A 23680-nucleotide genomic window follows, 5' to 3' on the forward strand; every position below is an offset into this window, starting at 1 on the left:
TTTCCCCTTTCTTTTCTTTCTTCCTCCGTATTTTTAAAAAAAAATTATTTTTAACAACAAAATAATTTTTTTTATTAATATGAAAATCATGCCACTCATTCCACAAGTCATAAATTATTTATAAAAGTTAAGGATTAAATAGAAAAATCAACAAAAGTCACAAAATAAGGTCGTTAGAATTATTCTTATGTAAGTTATTTTAATATAATATGCATTAAGTGTGTGTATATGTATATGTATTATTTTTTCTTTCTCTATTATTTTACTCTATGCGTTTCATATTCTTGATATATATGACACTCCTTAAAGAAATAATTAGAGGTGTATTTTACTAAACTAACATTATTAATAATATTTTGAAACCTTAAATTTCACTATTACTATTTTATGCAATTATTTAATACTAAGGGTAAAAATAAAAAGATATTAAAATTTCTTAAATTTCATAAATTGGACAAGTAAATTAAAATAACTATTTTTATAATTAGAGTCAAGTAATATAAATGGCAGTGAGTATTCTCTTCTATATAAATAAACAAGTTTTGATTGACATTGATGGAGTATTACATAAATTATAATATAAAATAATTTAAAATCTAAATAATATAATCTTTAAAAATTTGTCCTTAATTAAATTAATTATTTATATTTTCTACATTGAAATATATTTGTATAGTTATTAGTCTCTGCTATTTTTACTTGTATAAATAAATATTAGAGATTATTATTCATAAAATTAATTTTCTCATTATACTAATTTACTTTATTATAGAACATCATTAACTTATATACTTAATCAGTATTTTTCACTTTTTTTTTAAAAAATAATGTTTATGCTTTTATGAAAAATTTGTTACATTAAATAAGAAAATGAAAATACCATGATTTCTAAAGAAGTAAAAACAATTGATAATGAAAGGGTATAAAAGGCATTTAAAAATTTTAATTAGGATAAAAGGGAGAGTTTGATTATTATTCAAAGTTGAGGGGGAGTTTGATTTTAAAAGCAAAGTTGGGGGTGAAAATGATTTTTTTATCTCGACAATATTTTATTTAAGAATAATATAAAAAGGAGGCCATAATCTTATATATAATTTTTTCAATGGAAAGAGACTTTTATTTTGATCAAATTTGCTATTTTTCTGCGTTTTATTCCTCCCAGGAAAAAGGCAAAAAAAAGAATAACCACGGGGTAGAAAGAAAGAAAGAAATGACATTTTTCAAAGTCACTTTATAGAAAGTTAGTACCAATTTTTCTTTTTATGGTAATAATCAAAATTGTTTGAATTTATGATATATATACCTCGTTAGTATATATAATTTTTAAAATTGTCAGGACGCTTGAAAAATATTTATAGATAGTCCTTCTTAAAATATAAAATTTATAACTTTTAAGACTATTAGATAAAAATAACATAAAAAATACAAATTTATCATCCTCATAATATATATATAACTTTAAATTCTATTTATTTTTCTTATTCTTTTAATGTTACATTAGTTGTGGTAAAATGAATAGTATACCCCATCCTTAATAAGAGGTCTCGAATTTGAGTTCTTGATATAATTTTTTTTATTAAAAAAACAATTTTTTAACCTTACGCAACATAAATTCAACTTAATAAAGACCCTATACAAATATCAAACACTTGATTTAAAAAAAAAAAACAAGAAAAACTAATATATCATGAAAGTTGATTTGCTCAATTTCATGTTTGTTTTTTCATTTTATTAATTTATACCACTAGACAGAGTGTCTAGTGATTTTGAATTAAAAGTACAAAAAAATCAATAGGGAGAGAAAATTTCACACGACTTTTGCTATAGAAATGATAAAATTTTATTTATATTCGATACTTACACAAAATCATACAAAATTACCTGATTAAGTGAGAGAAATCGATGGTGATGATGAGGCATGTATTATCGTATAGACGAGAAAATGACTAAAATGGTCTCTTTACATTTGAAAGTAGATTCAAATTTGTTCTTAAATGTGCTCTTTAAAAGTTTTGATCCTTTACATTTATCAAAAATTAACAAAAATGATTCCTTAAATTTATCAAAAATTAACATTTTTAGTGTTTGATAAAAAAATTATCTAATTCTATCTGTTATTCCCTTCGTCTCATATTAGTTGATCACTTTTCATTTTGCATTATGCTTAAAAAATCATAAATAAGAAGATAATTTTATTAATTCACCTTTAAAAACCTTCTTGAAAACTTTACAAACAAATGTGAACACTTTCAAAAAAAAGTAATTGCAAGGGTAATATAGAAAAAAATTAATTAATATTTTTTTAATTTAATAAGACAAACAATTAATATAAAACAACTATTTTTTTAGTATAATGATCAGCTAATATTGAACGATGGGAATAAATTTAAAGCATCTAAAATACTTTGTATATAGAAATGTGGGTGGGGTGGGGGATGGTGTTTCCTTGTGGTAGCCAAAAATCAAGAGTCAAGTGGGGTCAAAACAAAAAGCTGAAAATAAATAGGGACTAATTTTAGAAGGAATATAAATGTAGTTGGGAATTGGGATGTCCCATTGATAATTGTTTTTTATGCATAAATTTTATGTCCCATTATAATTGTTTTGTTTTTTATTTTTATGCATAAATTAAGAAAAGAATAATAAGAAGTAGAAGAAAGAGAGTCAAAAGATGTGACAGAATAATTGGAGAATTTCAATCTCCAATATAACCTTTCAATTTCTTATAATTATTAATTAATCTTTACTTATAGTATATAGTAAAGTAATTGCATTTTATTTCTTTGAAAATAATGATTTTATGCATGCAAATATTGTAACGTAATGATTTGGTGAGCTTTTTAGTTATTTTAATTAGATGGTGCTTTAAGAAAATAATAAGTCACGTGACAACATCTTCCCTCACATGACCCCCACCCCAACCCCACTCCCTCAAAGAGGGGATTAAGATTTTCTCTAATCTCCTTGGAATTTGCATAACCTCATCCAAGTGCTAATGATTAATTTAACCATTTTTATTATGATACTCATATTAATTGATGTATAATTTTAAATTTTGAGAAATAAGTAATTAATATTAAGGATAAAATAGGAAGAATTTTTGTTGTCTTTTCTCGATATATGATAAAAACAATAAGTAATTGTGAAAATCTATTTTTGAAAACTTAAACAAGTAAAAGTTAAATTAAACACAGAAGGATAGGGATTACATAACTACCAAGGCAAAGCTAGTGGAGGAGCCAAAATATTTAATAAGGGGGTTGAAAATTTAAAAAAGTAGACACATGAACTATTCGAAGCGGATTCGACATCTACTATATATGCATAACAAACTATTTTAACCAGTGGCGGAACCAAAATTTTTAATAAGGGGTTCAAAATCTAAAAAAGTAGACACACGAATTAGTCGAAGGAGGTTCGACATCTACTATTTATACATAAAAAATATATTTTAACCATGTATAAATAGTATAATTTTTCGCCAAGGGGGTTCGGATGAACCCCTGGATACATGCTGAATCCGCCTCTGATTTTAATCATGTATAAATAATATAAATTTTTGCAGAAGAAGGTTCGGACGAACCCCCTCATTATAAGGTGGCTCCGCTATTGAGCAAAGCTATCAAACAACAAAACATAACAAATTTAAAGGGAAGCGTTGAAATAATTTATAAAATTATTATCATGTGATTATAAGATCACTAGTTTCAAGCAGTGTGAAAACAACATCTTATAGACAAGTAAGATAAATAAATTCTTATAATCAGATCCTTTCTTAAATCTCAAATATAACAAATTTTTAATACACTTAACTGCCCTAAAACATAACTAAATTAAAATAGGAGTTGTTGGAGTTTGTCTTTGATCCCTAAAGGAGCTCTAATATTACATATATTCATATTCTTCCTCCTTATTTTTTTTCTGTTCCAACTTGGCTGCGTCTGTTTATAACATCAACTTTATCAAACCAATGTTCTCAAAACTTTTCTGACTGCAGGATTCATCATTACACCATTATTGAAGTAAAAATTCAAAGAAGAGACACATCAATTGGGAGCACGTGAGCAAAAGGCACTCACCAATATACAATTATTTATTTTACAAAATTAGGTATTTGATGGACAATTTTTTCGAAAGAATTTTTTTTGAATTATAATAAGTTGAAATAAGTAAAAAAAAATTCTAGCGTGCTATAAACCTACAGAAAACAAGAGTCAGATCGATGACATTCCTTTCCTTCAAAGTATTTTTGCAACTTTGACAGATTTGTGAGAGAGGGCGATTGAAAAAGAAGTTCGATCTATCAAATTAGGGGAAAATTTTGAAAAAAATTTGAAAATTAGTGTTTGATCATATAATTTATCATTACGTATAAATATATTTGCAAATATCCCAAATTTTCAAGTTCTAGAAAAAATGAGAACTTGAAAAGTTTTAAAAATTTAAAAATTATCTAATTTTTTATATTTTATAAAAACACCCATTATTTATTGTCGGAAAGAGATTGTTCGTAGAATGTGGGAAGATTTAATAAAAGAATAGTTTGTTATTACCTCCCCCGGAAAAGAATAGTTTGAGTGACAAAATTGAAAAAAAAGAATAATTTATTTTTAATTCGATCTTTGTATTGCTTTTGCCCATATTGTTATTTTATTGTTGTTGATTATCATCAATTATTTTATAAGATTTTTTTTGATGGAACATGTTCATTATAAAATGATAACAAAAACTTATGGATATTTTAAATAATTTTTAGAACTTACGGATACAAAATTATATTTTTTGGAACAATCAAATATTCTTGAAAAAATTTATGGCCAAACACATAGTAAAACTTCACCCAAAAATTACTTGCTAAAAATATTTGAAAACTTGGGGTCAAACGCTAACTAAATAAGATTAGAAATAACATGGAAATCAGCACCACTCATATGAATGCTATATTAATCAGAAAAATTTGTCTTCATTTCAATTCTATTATGTGCAAATGAGTCAGCCAATCAATCTATTATTTAATAATTGATAAAAATGTTTTTCAATTCGATTAATTAAACACAAATTATTACTTTTTAATATTTTTATTTCGAAAAAGAAAACCTTTTCATGAAAGATACGTTTCAAATAAACGAATCTTAAAAATTTGATCAGACATAATATAATTAGAATAGGAGTCCAGTTTTATAAATTCCTAATGAGAATAATAAAAAATGGTAAACAAAATTGAAGAGAGAAAAAATAGGGGTTCAATTTTGCAATTTTTTATTCAATAAACACTAATTAAGGGAATTTTAAAAAGTTTTCCAAGAACAGAGTTTTCGTGAATAATTGAAATCTAACGGGAATTTGCATTTTAGTCCCGGGAATTTCGACAAAATCTAATTTGCTCAGGGAGATAGTAGTTAAGCACATTTAACTTTCAACTAATTAAAATAAATATTTTTATTCTTTTTTTTTTGTAAATTTTCACAAACTTAATTGTTAAACTATCCAATTAAATGTGTTGTGTTAAATTTGTGCATATTCGGAGAAAATAATTCTAAAAATGATCTAAAAATAATCTTTAATCTTGTACGCAGCAATTCAAAAAAAAATAAAAATATATATATATAAAGTTATTTTATTTTAAAATTAACTATTCAATAAAAAGAGATTATTATCTTAAAATATAAATAAAGACAAAATAGTAAAAAAATTCTCCTAATTAACCGATAGATAAATCTGAAACGGTAGAAATAATTAACCGATAAATAATTTGAGATGAAAGGAATAATTTTTTATGTCTTTTTTTCATCTAAGTCCTCAATTAACCCCAATGAATAAATTATCTCAATAGTTTTCACCCCTAAATTTTCAAGTTATTGCACTTTGCATGGAAATTGTGAGAATTACTTCTCCGTCCCATATTAGATGACCACTTTCTATTTTATTCTGTAATTAAGAAATCATAAATAAATTGATCTACTTTACTATTTTGTCCTTTGCTCATATTAATTAGCCAATTGAAAAAAGAATTTTTTGAATCTTCAAAATTTTTTTTAAACTTGCAAAGTATATTAATTATAGGGATAAAATAAGAAAAACTTACTTAATTCTATTCAAAATTAATAAATCATCAAATAATATGTGATAAATATTTTTAATAAAATATCAATCTAATATGAATCAAAGAGTAAACGACAACAATCACTATATGCCGACATAACTTTAATTTGAAAAAGAAGTTTGCTCAGAAATATTTGATGCAATTGACTTTAAGAAAAAGCAAAAGGTTTCTTTTCACCTTTTTTTCTAGACCCTTTTTCACATTTTAATTTGATTTGTTCAAAATCTCAAGTTTTTCTTTAAACATATTTATTGTCCTTTTAAAATCTTTTGACATTTTTCTTGATATTTCCCCGTCATATCTATTGTCCAATGGTGATTAGTCAAAACATTCTTCGCAGAAAAAATAATATATAAATATATATATATATATATATATATATATATATGTATATATTCTGTAAATAGTGAGTGTCATATTGTTATAAATTATGGAATATAGATGGATGTCATCGATAATACAACAACAACAACAACCCAGTGAAATCCCACATCGTGGGGTCTGGATGTCATCGATAATAGAAAACATTTTTCTTTTTTTCATGTTATCCTATGAAAATATATTTAAAGTTAAAAACAAGAGGAAATAGGTGAAGAAAATGAATAAAATAAAATAAAATAATATTGCATAGATTTTTTTGTGTAATTTTTATGTTTTTTAATGTATAAAATATAAATCTCTTATAAAAAGTATAAAATTAGAAATAAATTTATAAGGGATTATAAAATTAATTGACTCACTTTGAAGGTTTGTCACTTAACTACCTACCTTTTCTGAAATTGTAATCCATATTCATTTTTTTTATAAAGAAATTGATTATTTTTTAATCTATATTCTTTTCTAACCTTTCCTTTTCCATCCTAGCCATAAAAAGCAATCTATGGATATTTCACATAGGTAATATCCTTCCTTTATCTTTTTTTTTTCCCACACGAGGAGTAACATTTAATTGCAGGATTTGCCTTTCAAATAAACAATTTTTTTTTATAAAAAATAATATATATGTGTGTGTGTATGTGTGAGAGAGACGCCCCTGTTTGAAGGCGAGACTAATAAGGGTGCAAGTCAAGCAAGATTTGCATACTAGGCTGGCTAGCTTTTGAAAATAAGGTGCAAATGAGACTAAGGAAAGTAAAGAGCTTTGTAAATGCATAGTTTAAGTTCACACGGTATGCACACACTTTTGAGATTTGAAATGGTGCAGCTTGAAAAATAAATTTGTGTGGACTTAAGCTTAAAGTGGACAATATATGTCATGAATTTTGATCGTAAGAATATGTAACTTAAATCCTAATATCCTATATCAAGTTTAATATTTTTAAAGCCCTAGTTTACTTCTTCTCCCCCCCTCCCCCTCCCCTCACTTTAACTCCAAAAACAGTGAAAGAGAATTTTAGGCTCTTCAAAATCTTCCAAGAACATGATAATATATGGTAGCATCAGTAAAGGCAATGTCTTATCATTGTTTTCTCAAAGGTAAATGCTTTTTATAAGGTTGGAATTAATGCATGCAAAAGGCAGATATATTGGAAGATAAATAAAGAAGATGAAAGAATGAAAGTGCATTCAATGTAAATTTTTGAAATTTTCACTTTGTGAAAATTACTTTCCTAAAAATGTACTTTTGTTGGAATAATAATTTAAAGTTGGAGTAGAAATACTAAGTTGTTTAGGATTTGTTATTTGCTATTTATTTAATTCATGTCTAATTAAAATTTATTTGTCCTAGTTTATATAGGAATAAGTTTTCTAGTCCTAGTTTAAATTGATTTCTTATTATTATAAATAGAGATGTTGTTAGGTTATTTTCAATACATAGAAACACACAAGAATATACAGAAATATACAGAAAATACAGAAATTGAGAGAACTTATAGTAAGATTCAAGAAATTTTGAATTCTTATATAAAATATTTTCCTTTAAATTGGTATTAGAGCTTTTACGATCTCGGTAGAGAATCAAAGAGTTTCCGCTGCCGACAGGCGGCTATGACCCATATATGCTGTCCGTTATGCCGTCCGTCAGGCCAATGATCATGATGACAAATGCCGGACGAATGATATATGCATGAAAACATCATCCTAGAAGGAAGGACTTACAAAAATATTGCAGAGTTAAAGAAATACAAGTAATCATGTTCTTGAATTTCATGGTGAGTTGTTTAAAGCATGATTTTTAATTGATGAATTTCAAAGTATTTATGCATAATTTCATTTACATTCATGTTTGAAAATTGAAGTGATTTGAACTCACCTAGTTTTATTATGTTTTCAATGAAGGTTGACTTGAAAGCTTTGACTTCAAATGAACTTTTCTCTAATTAAAAGTTGGAGAAAGTAAAAAAAAAAGAGTTGGTGGGAAGGCATTAACAAGAGTTGAAGACAAAGTGCTTTAACACTAAACCGAATCTTCGGACCGGGTAGATCGTGCCTTCGGGCTGGGTAGACCGAGCCTACGGATCGAATAGACCGGACATACTGTCCGGGTAGACTGAGCCTTCGGGCCGGTTTGACCGGACATACAGTTCGGATAGACCGAGCCTTCAGACCGAGTAGATCGGACATATAGTCCGGATAGACCGAGCCTACAGGTCGTGTAGACTGATTCTACGGATCAGATAGACCGTGCCTATGGGACGGACAGAAAAAAATTAAAAATTGAAGAGAAGTTCTCCAAAACAACAATGACAAGAATGATATTGAAGATTGAAGAAAAAGGCTTTCCAATACAACAACAATGACAAGAAGAAAAAGGCAAGAGTATACAACTTTGAACTAGATAATGTTGGAATAATAATTCAAAGTTGGAGTAGAAATCCTAAGTTGTTTAGGATTTGTTATTTGCTATTTATTTAATTCATGTCTAGTTAGAATTTGTTTGTCCTAATTTATATAGGAATAAATTTTCTAGTCCTAGTTTAAATTGATTTCTTACTATTATAAATAGAGATGCTAATAGATTATTTTCAATAAACAGAAACACACAAAAATATACAGAAAATACAAAAATTGAGAAAACTTATAGTAAAATTCATGAAATTTTGAATTCCTGTAATATATTTTCCTTCAACTTCATGTGTGCATTTTGGTAACAATTGTTTTTGCTTAGAGTAAGATCCCTATATAGTGAAATCTTTCTATACACATTTTTTAAGTTAGATCAACTTTAAACTTATAACATTTGTAAGTATAAGCGGAGCTAAGATTTAAAATTTATGAATTATGAATAAATTATTTATATATATTAAATATATAGAAGTTACATCATAGGCGGAGCTAACTTGTCATTGACCCCATAATTACATATTTGATATTTTTTAACATAAATATAAAATTTAAGTGAAAATTATTAAGTTGAACTGAATCTTGAATCTGTATTTAATATTATAACTTTGCCTTAATGTGATGGTACATAGAGGGTCAATATGATCATACATCAGTTCAAAAGGAAAATAATTTTCATTTGTGTATGTTATACTTTGAAGATTGAGCCTAAAATTTTGTTCCTTTTCATCTTGAGTTGTCACCATTACAAGACATTACACACTAGTAGCTTCAGTTTCACTTGTTTGTATGTATATATGGATATATTCTCATTTTGTGCCATTCAAATTCTAACTCATTGAAAATTAGTGTAAAGTGTAATTTGCCTATTTATTCTCTTTTCTAAAACTTAGGACATTATTTGGGGAAAAAAATGGTACTACAACTATTTAGTGAAATTAGTGATTTTTTTAGTAGTATATATATACTTTCTATGTTTCGATTTGTTTGATCTATGTCGATTTGATACGGAGTTTAAAAATATAAAGAGATCTTTTTGAATCTTGTGTTATTAAATTAAAATTATGTCAAATGTATCAAAATTATTTTTTATTCTTGTGGTCTTAAAATGTCATGTAGAAAGTTGAAACTAAAGAATTGCTAAAAAAAGTCATTCTTTTTGAAACGTACAAAATAAAAGTAGATCAAATAAATTAAAACGGAGATTGTAATATTTTTGGTCCCTCATTTTGATAAATTCTTGATTTCTATGATATTTAACTAAGTAAATTAAACCTTCAAGTGATTAAATCATGCATTTTTATCCATTTTTTTTAATATTCACAAATCAATCATAAGTATTAAATGTTCCACCATATAATTACTTATACGGTATATTAAAGTTCATTGTTACTTTTTATTTGAAAATGATATAATTTTAAAATAGTTAAATATAATATAATTTCTATCTGAAGAGACAAAAACACACTTTAATTAATTAAAAACTAACTATGTTTAATCACATATCACAAAAATCAAAAGAAAAATTTAGCAATAGGTTAGGGACCAAAAATCTTATAAACGGGTAAGCTTGTAAATATTAAAAAAATAATAGTTAATTAAAAAAACCATTTAATTATAATATGATGATTAGATTTTTGTTGTATTTTTCATTTTTTTGGGTCATGTTGTATTTTTCATTTATTATTTCTTCAAAATGTTTTATCACATGGGACCCTTTAATTAAATCTCATGGTTCTTCTGATCTGATAGGGAATGAGTATATAAAATTGTACCAAAATATTTAAAATATATTAAAGTACATGTAAGGTATTCCATATCCTTTATGTTACATACTTTTCAAAGTGAAACCCCATTTATAAATGTATGCATGTAGACAATTTTTCCTTTCAATATTGAACCACCTGTTTATCAAGTTCTTTTTTAAATATTTTTTTTCTCCTTTTTTCATGTATAATAGAAATGTTCAAAAGTAGTATGATAATGACTTAAATTTTTAATAGTTACTTTGCGTTTTATATAATCTAATTTCAAATTGAGAATGATATGTATAATTTATTTATAAGATACTCTTTTTATAAAAGCTTAAACATATCATCAACTTATAATTAATCTAATACCGTCATTAAATTTTCATTCTTATTGAACACATTATTGTTATAGACAAATACTTTTATGGGTAAAATTAGTTTTTTTTAAAAAAATATCTTTCCACTATGTACTAGCGGGGATGAGGGATCTATTATACGTAGAAAAAAAATAATACATACTACTTTCATTTCAATTAATGTAGCACCTTTTGAAATTCGAGATTCAAACAAGATTTTCTTTTACCACAATTTTTAATATATTTTTTGAATATCTTGAATTATTAATTAATATGTTTTATAATAATTTTTAAGTAGTTTTCAAATATATAAATTTTATTTTAAAAATTTTAAAATGCCATATCCAAATTCATAGTCAAAACTTACCTTATTTAACTCTCGAAATTCGATTTGTCACGTAAATTAGAACATAAAGAGTAGTCGATTAGGACTAGTGAATGTCTTTAATTTCTTAAATCAGATGCAAAAACATGTGTCATTATTATCTATACACTTTTGATTAAATGTAAGAGACCAAACACCTTTTGACTAAAATACTTGAGATAAATAAAAATGGAATAAATAAAATCTAACTAAAAGCAATATATCAATGCGTGGAGGCATATTTTGTTATTTGGGTATGCCTTTTAGTGTTGGGACTCTCATTTTGGAGCCGTAGAAGGTCAATTAAAGGAAAAAACGTTCTTATCAGAATTAGATCAATTCTTAAAGCTCTAATTTGAAATCTTTAATTAAGGGAAGAGGGTCATGGTCATGGAGTCATATTAAACTTACAATAGATATTATATGTATAATGTATCTTAATAATTTATTGTGTAAAAACTTAAAAATAAATTATTTTATAATGATTGATAATAGTGAAATTCCGACAGAAACTTCAAGTGTACATCATTCCATACTAGATATGTAGGCAATACATTACCCAAAGCTTAAAATTCATAAAAGTTTGTCTTCAACAGTATTTCCAATGGAATATATTTCAGCGCAAAGTTTTTTTCGAAAATAGGAGAGCTAAAATATAAAATTATATACCGAAACATTAGCATTAAATGCTCCAGCCAAGCACCACCTATATAGACTAATGTCATTTAGTGTAACATTGGACAAAGTCATGTCACACTAAAACGGGCAGCTCGGTCTATGACGCATTTCACGTTTAGGTAGGATTTTAAAAAGGGTTATATTATCGAAAAGGTATATTATACATGATTACCCTAATTCATAATATTAGTAATACAATTTACGGTTTGAACTATGATATCTAGATCACGTCAAAAAATAATTATATCATTGCTCAAAGGCTCATCTTGAGAAGGTGTCACAATACTGTTAGGTGTTTGTTTCGACTTTCTTAGTATAATTGAATTTTTCTTTTTCTAAAAGAAAAACACAAAGTCTTCATATTTAGCTAGTCTTTTTTCTTGAAGAAAAAGATTTATGACTCTATAAATAGAAGTTCATTTCTTCTAACATGGTAGCATTCATAATGTATTCCTATGGACTTTGAGAGTTTTGTGTGGGAAGAGAATTTGAGAGACACAAGTGTTACGTTAACACTTGTGTGAACCTCTTTTTATTTCGAGTGGATTGTGTGAAGTTATTTCTCTAAATATTGTGTACTCTCATATTTATAGTGGACTGCTTATCTCCTCTTGTGGATGTAGATCGGTTGACCGAACCATGTTAAATGTTTGTATCTCTTTTTGATATATTTCTCTCTTATTTTCTAACTCATGATTTTTCGAGGTTTGCTTTGTTAGCTTCCGCATAACACCAGATTATTTTGATCCTACCAAAATAGAGAGAAAAAATGCCAATGAATACAAAAGTGAACCGATTTTCATATCTCTTGATGACCATTAATGGATAACCTACTAATTAAATTGATAACTAAGGGCAATTTTTTTTCCGGTATACCGCCCCCCAGCAAGGGGCGTGATACAAATTCTGACCTATTATGTCACCTTTTTTGTTTAGAGGCTTGTTGATCAGTGGCAAAGCCATATAATTAGCAAGGTGATTGAAAATATAAAATAGTAAACACCCAACAAAGGTAAATAAATTCAATATATTATATATACATAAAAAAATAATTTCGACTAAGTTGATGATATAGTAGGTTAAATTGTACAGGTGATAGAAAAAAATCTTTTATAATCTAAAGTGTATAGTTGCATATACAATTAGTTAGATCTCATCCGAATATAGCATAGAATAAAAGAAAGTCAAACGATAATTATAAAGAAATGAACTTGTAACCCTTTGATTTAGCCTAGGGTTTTGAAAACATTAATACTTGTATATGGATATGATTCATATTTAGTGGTGTATGATCATGTGAAGGAAGACATTAAAAACCAAGATGCCAGACAAAGTTGTTGAAAGATTAGAAGGGAATATTTGGGAGTATGAAATAAAGGAATTAGAAGATAATATGTGTGTGTGTTTTAATTATTTTTAGGTTTGTGCACACGTTAACACCACATATATATTCTACTACTAGAGAACAAACACCCCTTTTTGTGGTTCTCACTCTCCCTCAGTTTTAATTTCTCAAGTCAATGGCTCACTAGTTGTACTTTAATGCTCATATATATATATATATATATATACATTTATTTCTTCTATACTTTTCTCTATTACATATGTGTAGTTTAATTTGACCTAAAACCCCCTAACATCCCCTAATCTATTTCCAAATGGGATAGGGTGCTAGAAACCAAAATCTTATAGTATAAAATTCACTACTAGAAAATATTCAATTAGCGACAGATAAAATTTATAGATAAACGTATTATAAAATTCATGCTAATTTTTATTTAGATACAAATTAGAGACCGATTTTAAAAAAATTCAATTAGCTGAGAATTTTTTAGCGACGAATTAATTTATAGATAATTTCATATTTTTAAAAGTAGATTTGATCATATTTTGTCAATGTGCTTATTAAGAAAAAAATTTAACTTATATACATGGACAATAAAATTAATTATTACACTATGAGTAGATTTTTTTTTTCATGTTATATATCTCATTTATCAAAGACGACTATTAATACACCCGGTACGCCAATTTATGTAGTGTTACCTGACTAAACACAAAATTTAAGAAAGAAACAAAGATTTTTGAGACTTGTGGTAAAAAGAATCTTTAGACAATTTACAAGGGGTAAAAACTTCCACGGCCCCATCGGTTGCTTGTACACCCACTACTAGAAATAAATGTCTTTCTGACCGCGAATAAGTGAGAATTTTGTGTTATAGAACATTATTTTATCATTTATTTTTCATCATACTAGCTCACTGAGAAAATGTATGATGAAAAACAGATTCTCGCTCAAATATTGAGAAATTTTCTAATTTTTTTTATATAAACATATTATGATCTTTTCTTTCTCTCCGCTCAATCAAAATGTCCATGGGATAAGTGAGAAATTTTAATGAAAAAATAGTAATTTTTTAGTAGTGCGTGAACTATATAAACTTATCATCGTTAAGTGATATAAGCATGTGTGTTGTGTGTTGTGTGCAAGTGTGCACATATTGCCATATTGTATCATCTGAATTAGGTGTAACCACTCGATACAGGTAAGTTCTTTTTTATGTAGGGTAAAATGAAATTTGAAACACATGAAAAGACAAGAAGTAGAAGCGCAGAGAGTGGGAGGAAAAGAATCAACAGAGAGGAGGGAGATGAGTGTCTCTTTCACTCTTCAGCCATTTTTAACCCGTTCTCTACGGAGAGGAAAATCAATCAAAAAGTGACCCTTTATCTTTTTCAGTTTTTCTTATTTATTTCTCTACCTATTAGTACAATTCTTTTTTGATTTTTCATCGAGTGTTCAATACCTGCATTAGAATTCGACTAAATCTGGATTTGCATTGGAAAGTGACACATGGGGGAAAGGGGGTGGAGCTCTTCCTAAAAAAGGCGACTGCGTACCCAGGGGAACTCAAACCCGAGACCTTTGGTTTAGGATAAAAGAGTACTTACTATTCCATCACAACCCTCGTTGGTCCCTATTAGTACCATTTATTATGTGTCTTACTATTTATATTTCGTGATTATTTAAAAAATTTAAAATCTCACATAAAATCATAAGATTTAAAGGGTATTTCAGTATATTATACACGTAATAAATTTAAGACCATATAATTATCATATATGTCCTACATTTCAATTTGTTTGTCTAGTTGTGGTTTGACACGAAATTTAAAAAAATAAGTAAGTGTTTTGAATCGTAAGCTAAAGATATGTAAAATGTACTAAAATGAACTTTAAATTTGTAGTTTTAACCATGTTACGTGAAAAATTAGAATTAAAGAGTTGTCATAAAAATAATGAAAAGACATTCTTTTTTAAATGAACCAAAAAAAAGCAAGACAAATAAATTAAAACCGAAAAAATATTTATTTTCAAGATTATAAATTTTACATTAATTTTAAAGCGTGTACTAATAAATATTTTTTAGTAAGAAATTTGTTACCAATAATTTATGTTGCTTTGATTTTTGTTTTGACTATAGAGGAGAAAGAGGAAAGAATGACAAAAAAATGTGGTACAAGGTTGCTTCTTCTTTTAATCAAGGTTTTAGATTCGAGATTTAGGTATGAATTTTTATTTGGTAAGAATTGCTTCTTCCGAATGGGGATCTAAACGATGTGTATCCGAATTAATCAGGTTTCAATATAGGTATCTAAAACGTAATATAAAAAAAAAATAGAAAGGAGCCTTGTGTTCAAGTGTCATTTACGATGTGAAATTCGAATTAATCAAATTTTAATATAGATATAAAACAGAGAACGTATTAAAAATTAAAAAAAAAAGAAAAGAAAGAGAAAGGAGCCTTGTGTTCAAGTGTCATTTTCTAATAAACAGTATTTCTCGACGAACACAAGTCTCCTATCCCTTTCTTCCTTTTTTCTCATTCCATAAAGCCTTTCTTGATTCCTTTCTTTCATTTATTACAAAAACACTTTTTTTTTTCTTTTCTTTCCATTGTTTTCACAAACACCATTATCCCTACTTCTTCTTCTTCTTGCTACTTTTTTTTTATGCTCTCCCTCTATATCAAACATGTCCACTTAAAAAGAAGATAAAATCTTTGCCCCTCTTTTTCTTCACTTACACTTAGCTTTTTACAATATTCAAAAGAATAAACTGTCTACCTCTTTTTCCACTAAATCTATCATCAAGAATCAAACTTGAAGTTTGTTCATCATTCTTTTCCACATCTTGTGTATGTATGTGTGTGTTCAACTTTTTACTTTATTTTTCATCAATTTGGGGGTTTTGAGGTATTAAAGCCAAATCCAACATAAAAAAGAACAAATCTTGAATATATTATTTCAAAGATTTATTATTCACAAATTAAAGATGCCCTTAGAAGGGGTTTTTGTTCAACCAACTAATAATTCTACTTCAAAGCAAATCCCTGATCTTTCTCTTCATATTAGCCTTCCAAATAATAGTAATAATTCCTTACACACATCATCATCATCAACAACAACAACAACAAATAATTGTCTCACTGAGCTTTCTTTAGCTCATCCCACTACTACTACTACTAATGAAGAAAATAGGAGTTTTTCAAGAAACCCTTTTCTCCAACAAAGCTATATGATAAATCATCAACCAATTAGTAGCCAAATGAATAATCATGGGGTTTCTTTATTAGACCCTATAAAGGGTATACCAATATATCATCAAGATTCATTTTCTAATTTCTTGGAGAAAGATCCAAAGAGATCATTTGGATCCCTTTATTCAACACCTTATTATAATTTGGATCATTTATCATTCTTGAATTGTGGTACAGCAAATGCTTCTTCTCCTTATGGGATACCTATGGTGGCTAATAGATTTCAACAACATCAACATAGCCAATATTCTAATGGAGTGGGATCATTAGGGCCAACTACTTCTTCTCATGACAATAGTTTGATGATGAGATCAAGATTTCTACCAAAATTTTCATCTAAAAGGAGCATGAGGGCACCGCGAATGCGATGGACAACTTCACTTCATGCTAGATTTGTTCATGCTGTTGAGCTTCTTGGTGGCCATGAAAGTAAAAACTCCATTTCTCTACCTATATATACCCTACTTTGAGTTTTTTTTTGTGTGTGTGGTTTACATATATATACTGCACTTCTTCTTTTTTTAAGGTGGTTTTTTAATGCTTTTTTGGGGGTACTTATATATGCCAATGGACATGAAAGTAAACCCCAAATCTTTATCTTGATTTTTTTTTTGATTTGATTTGATTTTTAGGGTACATAAGGTTTGAAGAGAGAAGTGAGAACATTAAAAGATTCAGAATTTAAATTTGACTTTTGAAACTATTGTAACTCAATACACTTTTGCAATTCAGATTCATATATTTATGCATCATCACATTTTATTGCATTTATTTGAAAATTATTAATTGTTGCTTAATATAATGTGCTAAAAATTGCATCTAAAAGTCTATTGCTGAATTTTCTTGAATCTTTTAGGGGCTACTCCAAAATCAGTCCTGGAGCTAATGGATGTCAAAGATCTCACTCTAGCTCATGTCAAAAGTCATTTGCAGGTAAAAATAAATAAATAAAAATTACAAGAATTTTTTTTTAGTAAAAGGAAAAATTCGGTTTAAACTATTTCTGTTTTTTATTTATTTATTTTCTTCTGTGGGTGAATTGTTTCTCTGGCACAATAATCGATGAAAAATGCAGTGAATGAATGACTGAATTAAAGCAAACAAGTCTGATAGTATAGCAGAGAGATAAAGAAAAAAGAAAACAGACAAAAGTAAGTCATCATTATTCAATAATAATACTTCTGCTAATACTTATCAAAAACATCAACCTCGTGATTAATATATCAATTTTAAAGAAACATTTTGACTCACAACTATTAGAACTAGTACTAGCTATCTCCCTCTCTTTTTAAATATACCCTCTTTCATTTTTCCGTGTTTTGAAGCAATCGTTAGTAAATAAGATATTTAGAAGTTATATTTTTACTTCTAAAATGTAACAGATAAATTAATCTATAGCCAGTGGCGAAGCGATCGATCGATACTTTTTCATCCGAAAGTTATATTATGTTGCTACGTAAAAATATTTTATATATATATATATTACATTACATATTAACACTTCTTAGCTTCTATGCGATTTTATCCTCTTTATATTTTGACATCTTTTAATCAAAATTCTGACTCCTACATAACTATATCTATGTGTGAGTAGGGGTAAAGCTAAAATATAAATTACGAATTTAACTGTACTCAGTAACTTTAGTCTAAATTGTATATTTGTCTTAAGTTTATTGAATATGTAATTGTTAACGGGATAATTTCAAAAAAATTAAAATTTCGAATTAATAAACTTCAAATCTTAGCTTCATTCGAATTTGTGAGGAAGAGTGAGGAGATTTGAGGTAATTGGAATCTTTTTGTATTATAATTGAATTGTTGTCTAAAATTATTCTAAAAGGATTTTTCCTAATGCAGATGTATCGCACTGTTAAAACCACTGACAAACCTGCAGCTTCCTCAGGTAATTAATTAATTCACTATATAAAAAAGGAATTAATAATGAAATTTATCGTTAAATAGTTTATAGCTAATCGTATTTTTGATAATCCATCACTAGCTCGTTATTAAATAGGATTAGTAATGAATTTTTGCTAGGTGTTTTAATGATAGAAATTCTCTAAATATATTATTATTTTTATTTAATTTAACGATGAAAATTTGTCTGTTGCTAATTAATTTAGGGCAATCAGATGGATCAGGTGAAGAAGATCTGTTAGCTATAGACAGGATTTTGGATCAAAGAGGTCCATCTGATGGATGTGATGATCCTTCTACTACTCTTTGGAGTAACTCTTCAAGGTACAATTAACCTTTAAATATATGATCATGTCTTTTATGTCAAGGGTTTATGTTTTATGCACTAATAGTATATATAAAAATAATTACATAATCAGGTCGTTCGTGAGGTAGTTACACATAGATTGTTATGATAAGTACTTTGTCTTGTTTTATTTGAAATATAATTTTTTTAGTCTATTTCAAAAATAATTATATATTGAAATAATGCTTTTAAATTTTTCAGTTAATACTTGATACTTAATGAGATGATTTATTACATTTAGATTTTAATTATAAATTTTAAAAGTATTTTTTATTTTGTTAAATATGTATATGTCAAGTCAACACAAAACAATCAGATTGAAACAAAAGGAGAATACATCATCTAAAATGTTGGAAATGAATTGAAAATAATTAGTATATAATAATAAGGGTAAAATAGATATAAAGTGATAAATTTTTCTTAAGTTTTCAAATTGGACAAAAAGAAATGGACACCTTTTTTTTTGAAAGTATAATAGATGAGTAAAAATGGGCAAAACTAGTATTATATCTATTTTAATTTGTTTGACCTATTTTTCTTTTTAGTCAATTTAAAATAGAATGACTCTTTCCTTTTTCTTTTTACAATTCGTTAATTTCAACTTTTTGACGTGACATATTCAAAATTATAAAAATATTTTAATACATTTGATATATTTTTAATTTAAGATCACAAAACTCATTTTTTTTAACATGCCAAGTTAAAACAGCAAACAAATTGTAACACAAAGAATATATTTTTTTTTATAGGAAACCACAAAATGGGGGCAAATATTTCACACGTACATAAAACTTTTGAAGTAATGATGAATAAAATTGATAAACATATTTCCTTTTACTTTTTGCATGAGTCTTTAGAAATGCAAACCCACGTACTTCATTTTCTAATTATTCTAAATATATATATAAATAGTTTCTTGTCGCAGCTTTTGCTTTTGTTCTGCTTCGTTTTCCTTTTCTTTTTATTTTTATTATTAAATTATATTATTGTTTGGTTAATTTTTCTTTTTTTCACCTGAAGATTTTTCAACGTACGTATTCCCTTTCTTTTTTAATTAAAGAAACATAATAGTACTACACAAAAGTGTAGTATTTAATTGCTGCAACAAGAACTTTATCTTTTCTTTCTTTTGGAATTATTTAATTTTTAATTTATTAGACAAATTATAACCCTTTTACTTTACTTTGTTGTTATTCTCTTCACGAGGAGACTTTAGCATGTAGGTCCAAAAAAAACCCTGTCTCTTGACTTAAGTGCTCTCCTTTTCTCAAAGTTACATTTGTTTAATTAAAGTATTTATTTATGCATGGTGTTTCTGTGGACGTGTGTTCGTCTCTTATGTGTATATAGTTAATACTCCCTTCGTTCTATTTTAGGTGATATCATTTGACTTGACATGATATTTATAAAAAAAAGAAAAACTTTTAAAATTTATGGTCTAAAACAATCCTTAGATATTCATGTGGTTGAAAATCATTTCATTAAGGATAAAATGAGAATTTCAGAATTATAGTAAGGTGACATTCTTTTTGGAACAGACTAAAAATGATAGAGTGTCATATAAAATGGGATAGAGCGAGGGAGTAATATATATATATATATATATATATGTATGTATGTATGTATGTATGTATATAGAAGACAACATATAGATATTAATGCTCTAATTTTGAGTATGTGCATCTAGACGCTTTAACTTATATTATTATATCAGTCGAACATTTCAACTAATTACAAAATAATTTTCTAGACATGTCCAATACTTATGTACGTCACATCAGCTTCGGGTGTCCACAAGACACAATAAAAACAAGTTGATTAATTACCAATTGAGGTATCTAGATATGCACTCTCAAAATTAAAATGCTTATTATTTGTTGAGATCAAGTTTAAGTATATGCTCGAATAATATGCCTTAATTATATTATATTCATGAATGCCTTAACCGTATTCCTAATTCTTCTTCAAAAGCTCACATCAATAAGAAAAAAATTGTAAGCATCCAACTCAACTCTTAGGCTAAATGAGTGTAGTAATAGAGGAGTCAGGACATTATAAATGTAAAGTTGCACGTTTTGCTTTTTAAATGGGCTAAACTTAAAATTTTTGCTGAGGCATAATTATGAAGATATTATGATATAAAAATATAAATTTACGTTCTAATAAATATTATTTGTTATGAGCAACGAAAATTAAAGACCACCATAAAATAGAGGCAAAAGTGCAAATGACTCCATTATAAATTCTGTTAAAAACTCTTGCGCCATTAATAAAAATAAGTATATCTAGACTTCTCTAACACCATCTTCACCTATAATTAGTCTAGTTCTAGGGTTTACTAGATCTAAATTCTTTTTAGTTCTATCCTTTGTCGTTTTTTCTTTTGAGAAAAGAGTAGGGATGGTGACGGAGAGGGAAATAACGGGACAAGTAAGATTTAATTTATTTAAATGGTCGAGCATCTCTTCACCATCGATCGGTAAATTAAGTGGATATTTTTAGACAAATGATCATATAATATAAATATTTTTCATAAGAAATATTATGGGAAAATATTAGAAGTATATTATGAATATAACATGTGCTGAAAAATTTATTTTCTATTTGAATTATCAGCAGTAGAGAAAGATTGTCACAAGCTAACTTCAATGAATCGAATGGACTCATCAGATCATCCTCTTCCCCATCTCAACAAAGATTCGGCCACCATATAGAGGTATATACTTTCCTCAATCTCTTCTCGTTATTCCTAATAAGCATGTTATTCAGATCAGCTCACACGCATTCTGACTAATTATATATATACGATAGAATAGCCCTATCTTTCTTTATAACACTAGTGTTTTCCTCATTTTACTTTGCATGGAAGTACTATCAAATGTTTAATTGGTGTTTTAATTTAGCCCCAAATTATTATTTAAATTTCAAAAGATGTTCAATGTTTTAAATGGAAAACAAGAGAATTAATAGTAATTTTTGGTCCCTTATTTTGATTTGGTCCTTATGATATCTGATGAAACATATTAATTTAACCTTTACTCAATCGAAATGTGAATCGTAGAATGTTTTACTTATGCCTCCCTAGTTTTCTTCTCTTCTTTCTATGTTTTAATAATGAACTTAGCCACATATATGTGGAGATTTTAAAAGCCCCCCCTCCCCCCCTCTCAAAAAAAAAACAAACAAAAGAAACACCATTATAAGTAGTTAGGACAATAAGCGCATATATTTTAAGCGCATATATTTTAATTCCAAGTTAGTTGAGGTCAGCTATTTGATCCGTCCCAATTATATTGCCTTGTATTTGAACAGAGAAAATAATGATTAAGTGTATTAAATGTGTGAAGAAATTATTGCAGGAATGTGAATATTCAAGACCAATGAGTTATGTCGGTTGCAGTTTGGATCAGAAAAACCCTAGCTTGGAGTTCACATTAGGAAGATCAGATTGGGTAGAAATTAAGAACCATGAATAAGTTTTGGGCTTCAATATATTATTAATTTTGTCTTTTTTGTTTTTGGCTTAAGCTGATTCTTCTTAAAAATATATATATTTTTTATTTTTTTTGTAATTTGAGATGAAAGGGATGTGACATCAAGATTGGAATATTATCTACTTACCCCAACCCCCCCCCCCCCCCCCCAAAAAAAAAAAAGGAATGTTTTTCATTAGCTAGCATGGCTAAGTTCACAATCTCCCATGCATATATATATATATAACCTAAGTTGTGACCTACCTATATATACGGCCTAATTTTATTTTTCTTGACTTTTTTGATTTGACTCCTTTTTTTTTGTTTCATTTTTTGTTGTTTCATTTGAGTTATTGGGTTGTGTATGAGTATGTAATCTAAAAGTTGTTGGAGGATTGTATTGAATGGAGCTTGAGGCAGAGTTTCTCTTATTTGTATTAATAACTACTCTAGTGAAATGTTTTTACACGGTGCAAGGACATTATTATTCAAAATATTAGCCAGCATCAAATTATAAATTAAGTAATGGTGTATCAATATATTAAGAAATGTGACGCCCAAGAAGCAAATTCTTGTAAATATCTCTCAAAGTTGGATAAAAAACCTCTTTCCTCCTTTTCTCTTGAGTTCAAAATCAGTTTCTTGCGGATTCATTGTTGATCCATATTTAGATTAATTTTCCACTAAAGACCACGACAAGGTATAGAGGGATTTTTTTTTGATTATTTTATAGTAAGAAGCATTTTTCCAAATCAAGATGAGGTGAAAAATAAATTTATTAAAATATATTAATGATGGATGAAAAAAATAAAATAAAAATCAACAAGGTGACTTGGATCAAGTCATTGGACTATTTCAGCAGGGGAGTAGGTCGGCGTTTTAGGGCCTTGGCCCCAATTTTGTTTATGCAAGCCCAACTAATCTATTTCCTCTTTAATTACTAGCCCATTAGTTGAATGTTGCTCTTTTGAGAGACTTTAAAAAATGACTATATTTGGACTTAATTATAGATTTATATATAGCTAAATTACGACTCAAAGCTACATGATAAAAGGAGGCAAGAGGCGAAAGAGAGGATGAATACATATTGTATTCATTGTATCAGGTTTTATCATGCATACAATTATATCAAGTTGTATAGGTTGTATCAACGAATATATATATATATATATATATATATATATATATATATATATATATATATATATATAATATGACATATATGTAGTGATAATAAATCGAAAAGCAAGCTCCATAGAATTATTGCCAAATAAAGTTTATTGGGTAAAAAATAAAATAAGAAAGAAA

At 27.2% G+C, this 23680-nt stretch overlaps 2 protein-coding genes across 3 annotated transcripts in view; one reads left to right on the forward strand and one right to left on the reverse strand.

Moving 5' to 3' along the window:
• Positions 1–23680, reverse strand: part of LOC129880769 (uncharacterized) — a 67690-nt gene that overhangs the window by 38382 nt on the left and 5628 nt on the right. The gene's annotated exons all lie outside the window — the stretch shown is intronic.
• LOC129880768 (transcription repressor KAN1-like) lies at positions 16248–22791 on the forward strand. 2 transcript variants are annotated; one of them, XM_055954960.1, is made up of 6 exons: positions 16248–17065; positions 17493–17569; positions 18494–18539; positions 18760–18877; positions 21516–21615; positions 22259–22791. In XM_055954960.1, exons 1-6 carry the CDS (start codon positions 16372–16374, stop codon positions 22373–22375), a joined length of 1152 nt encoding a protein of 383 aa, XP_055810935.1. In that variant the 5' UTR covers positions 16248–16371; the 3' UTR covers positions 22376–22791. The 2 variants fall into 2 exon arrangements, with proteins under 2 accessions (XP_055810935.1, XP_055810936.1); XM_055954961.1 differs by having other exon boundaries at positions 21519–21615.

Source organism: Solanum dulcamara, chromosome 2 (assembly GCF_947179165.1).
Source record: "Solanum dulcamara chromosome 2, daSolDulc1.2, whole genome shotgun sequence".
Classification (NCBI taxonomy): Eukaryota; Viridiplantae; Streptophyta; class Magnoliopsida; order Solanales; family Solanaceae; genus Solanum; species Solanum dulcamara.

Excerpts from the sequence above, each read along its gene's own strand:
- LOC129880768 (XM_055954960.1), top strand. The coding sequence starts at position 16,372 with ATGCCCTTAGAAGGGGTTTTTGTTCAACCAACTAATAATTCTACTTCA. Across the intron at positions 17,066-17,492 it reads GCTTCTTGGTGGCCATGAAA|GGGCTACTCCAAAATCAGTC; the intron begins GTAAAAACTCCA and ends TGAATCTTTTAG. Across the intron at positions 18,540-18,759 it reads CAAACCTGCAGCTTCCTCAG|GGCAATCAGATGGATCAGGT; the intron begins GTAATTAATTAA and ends TAATTAATTTAG.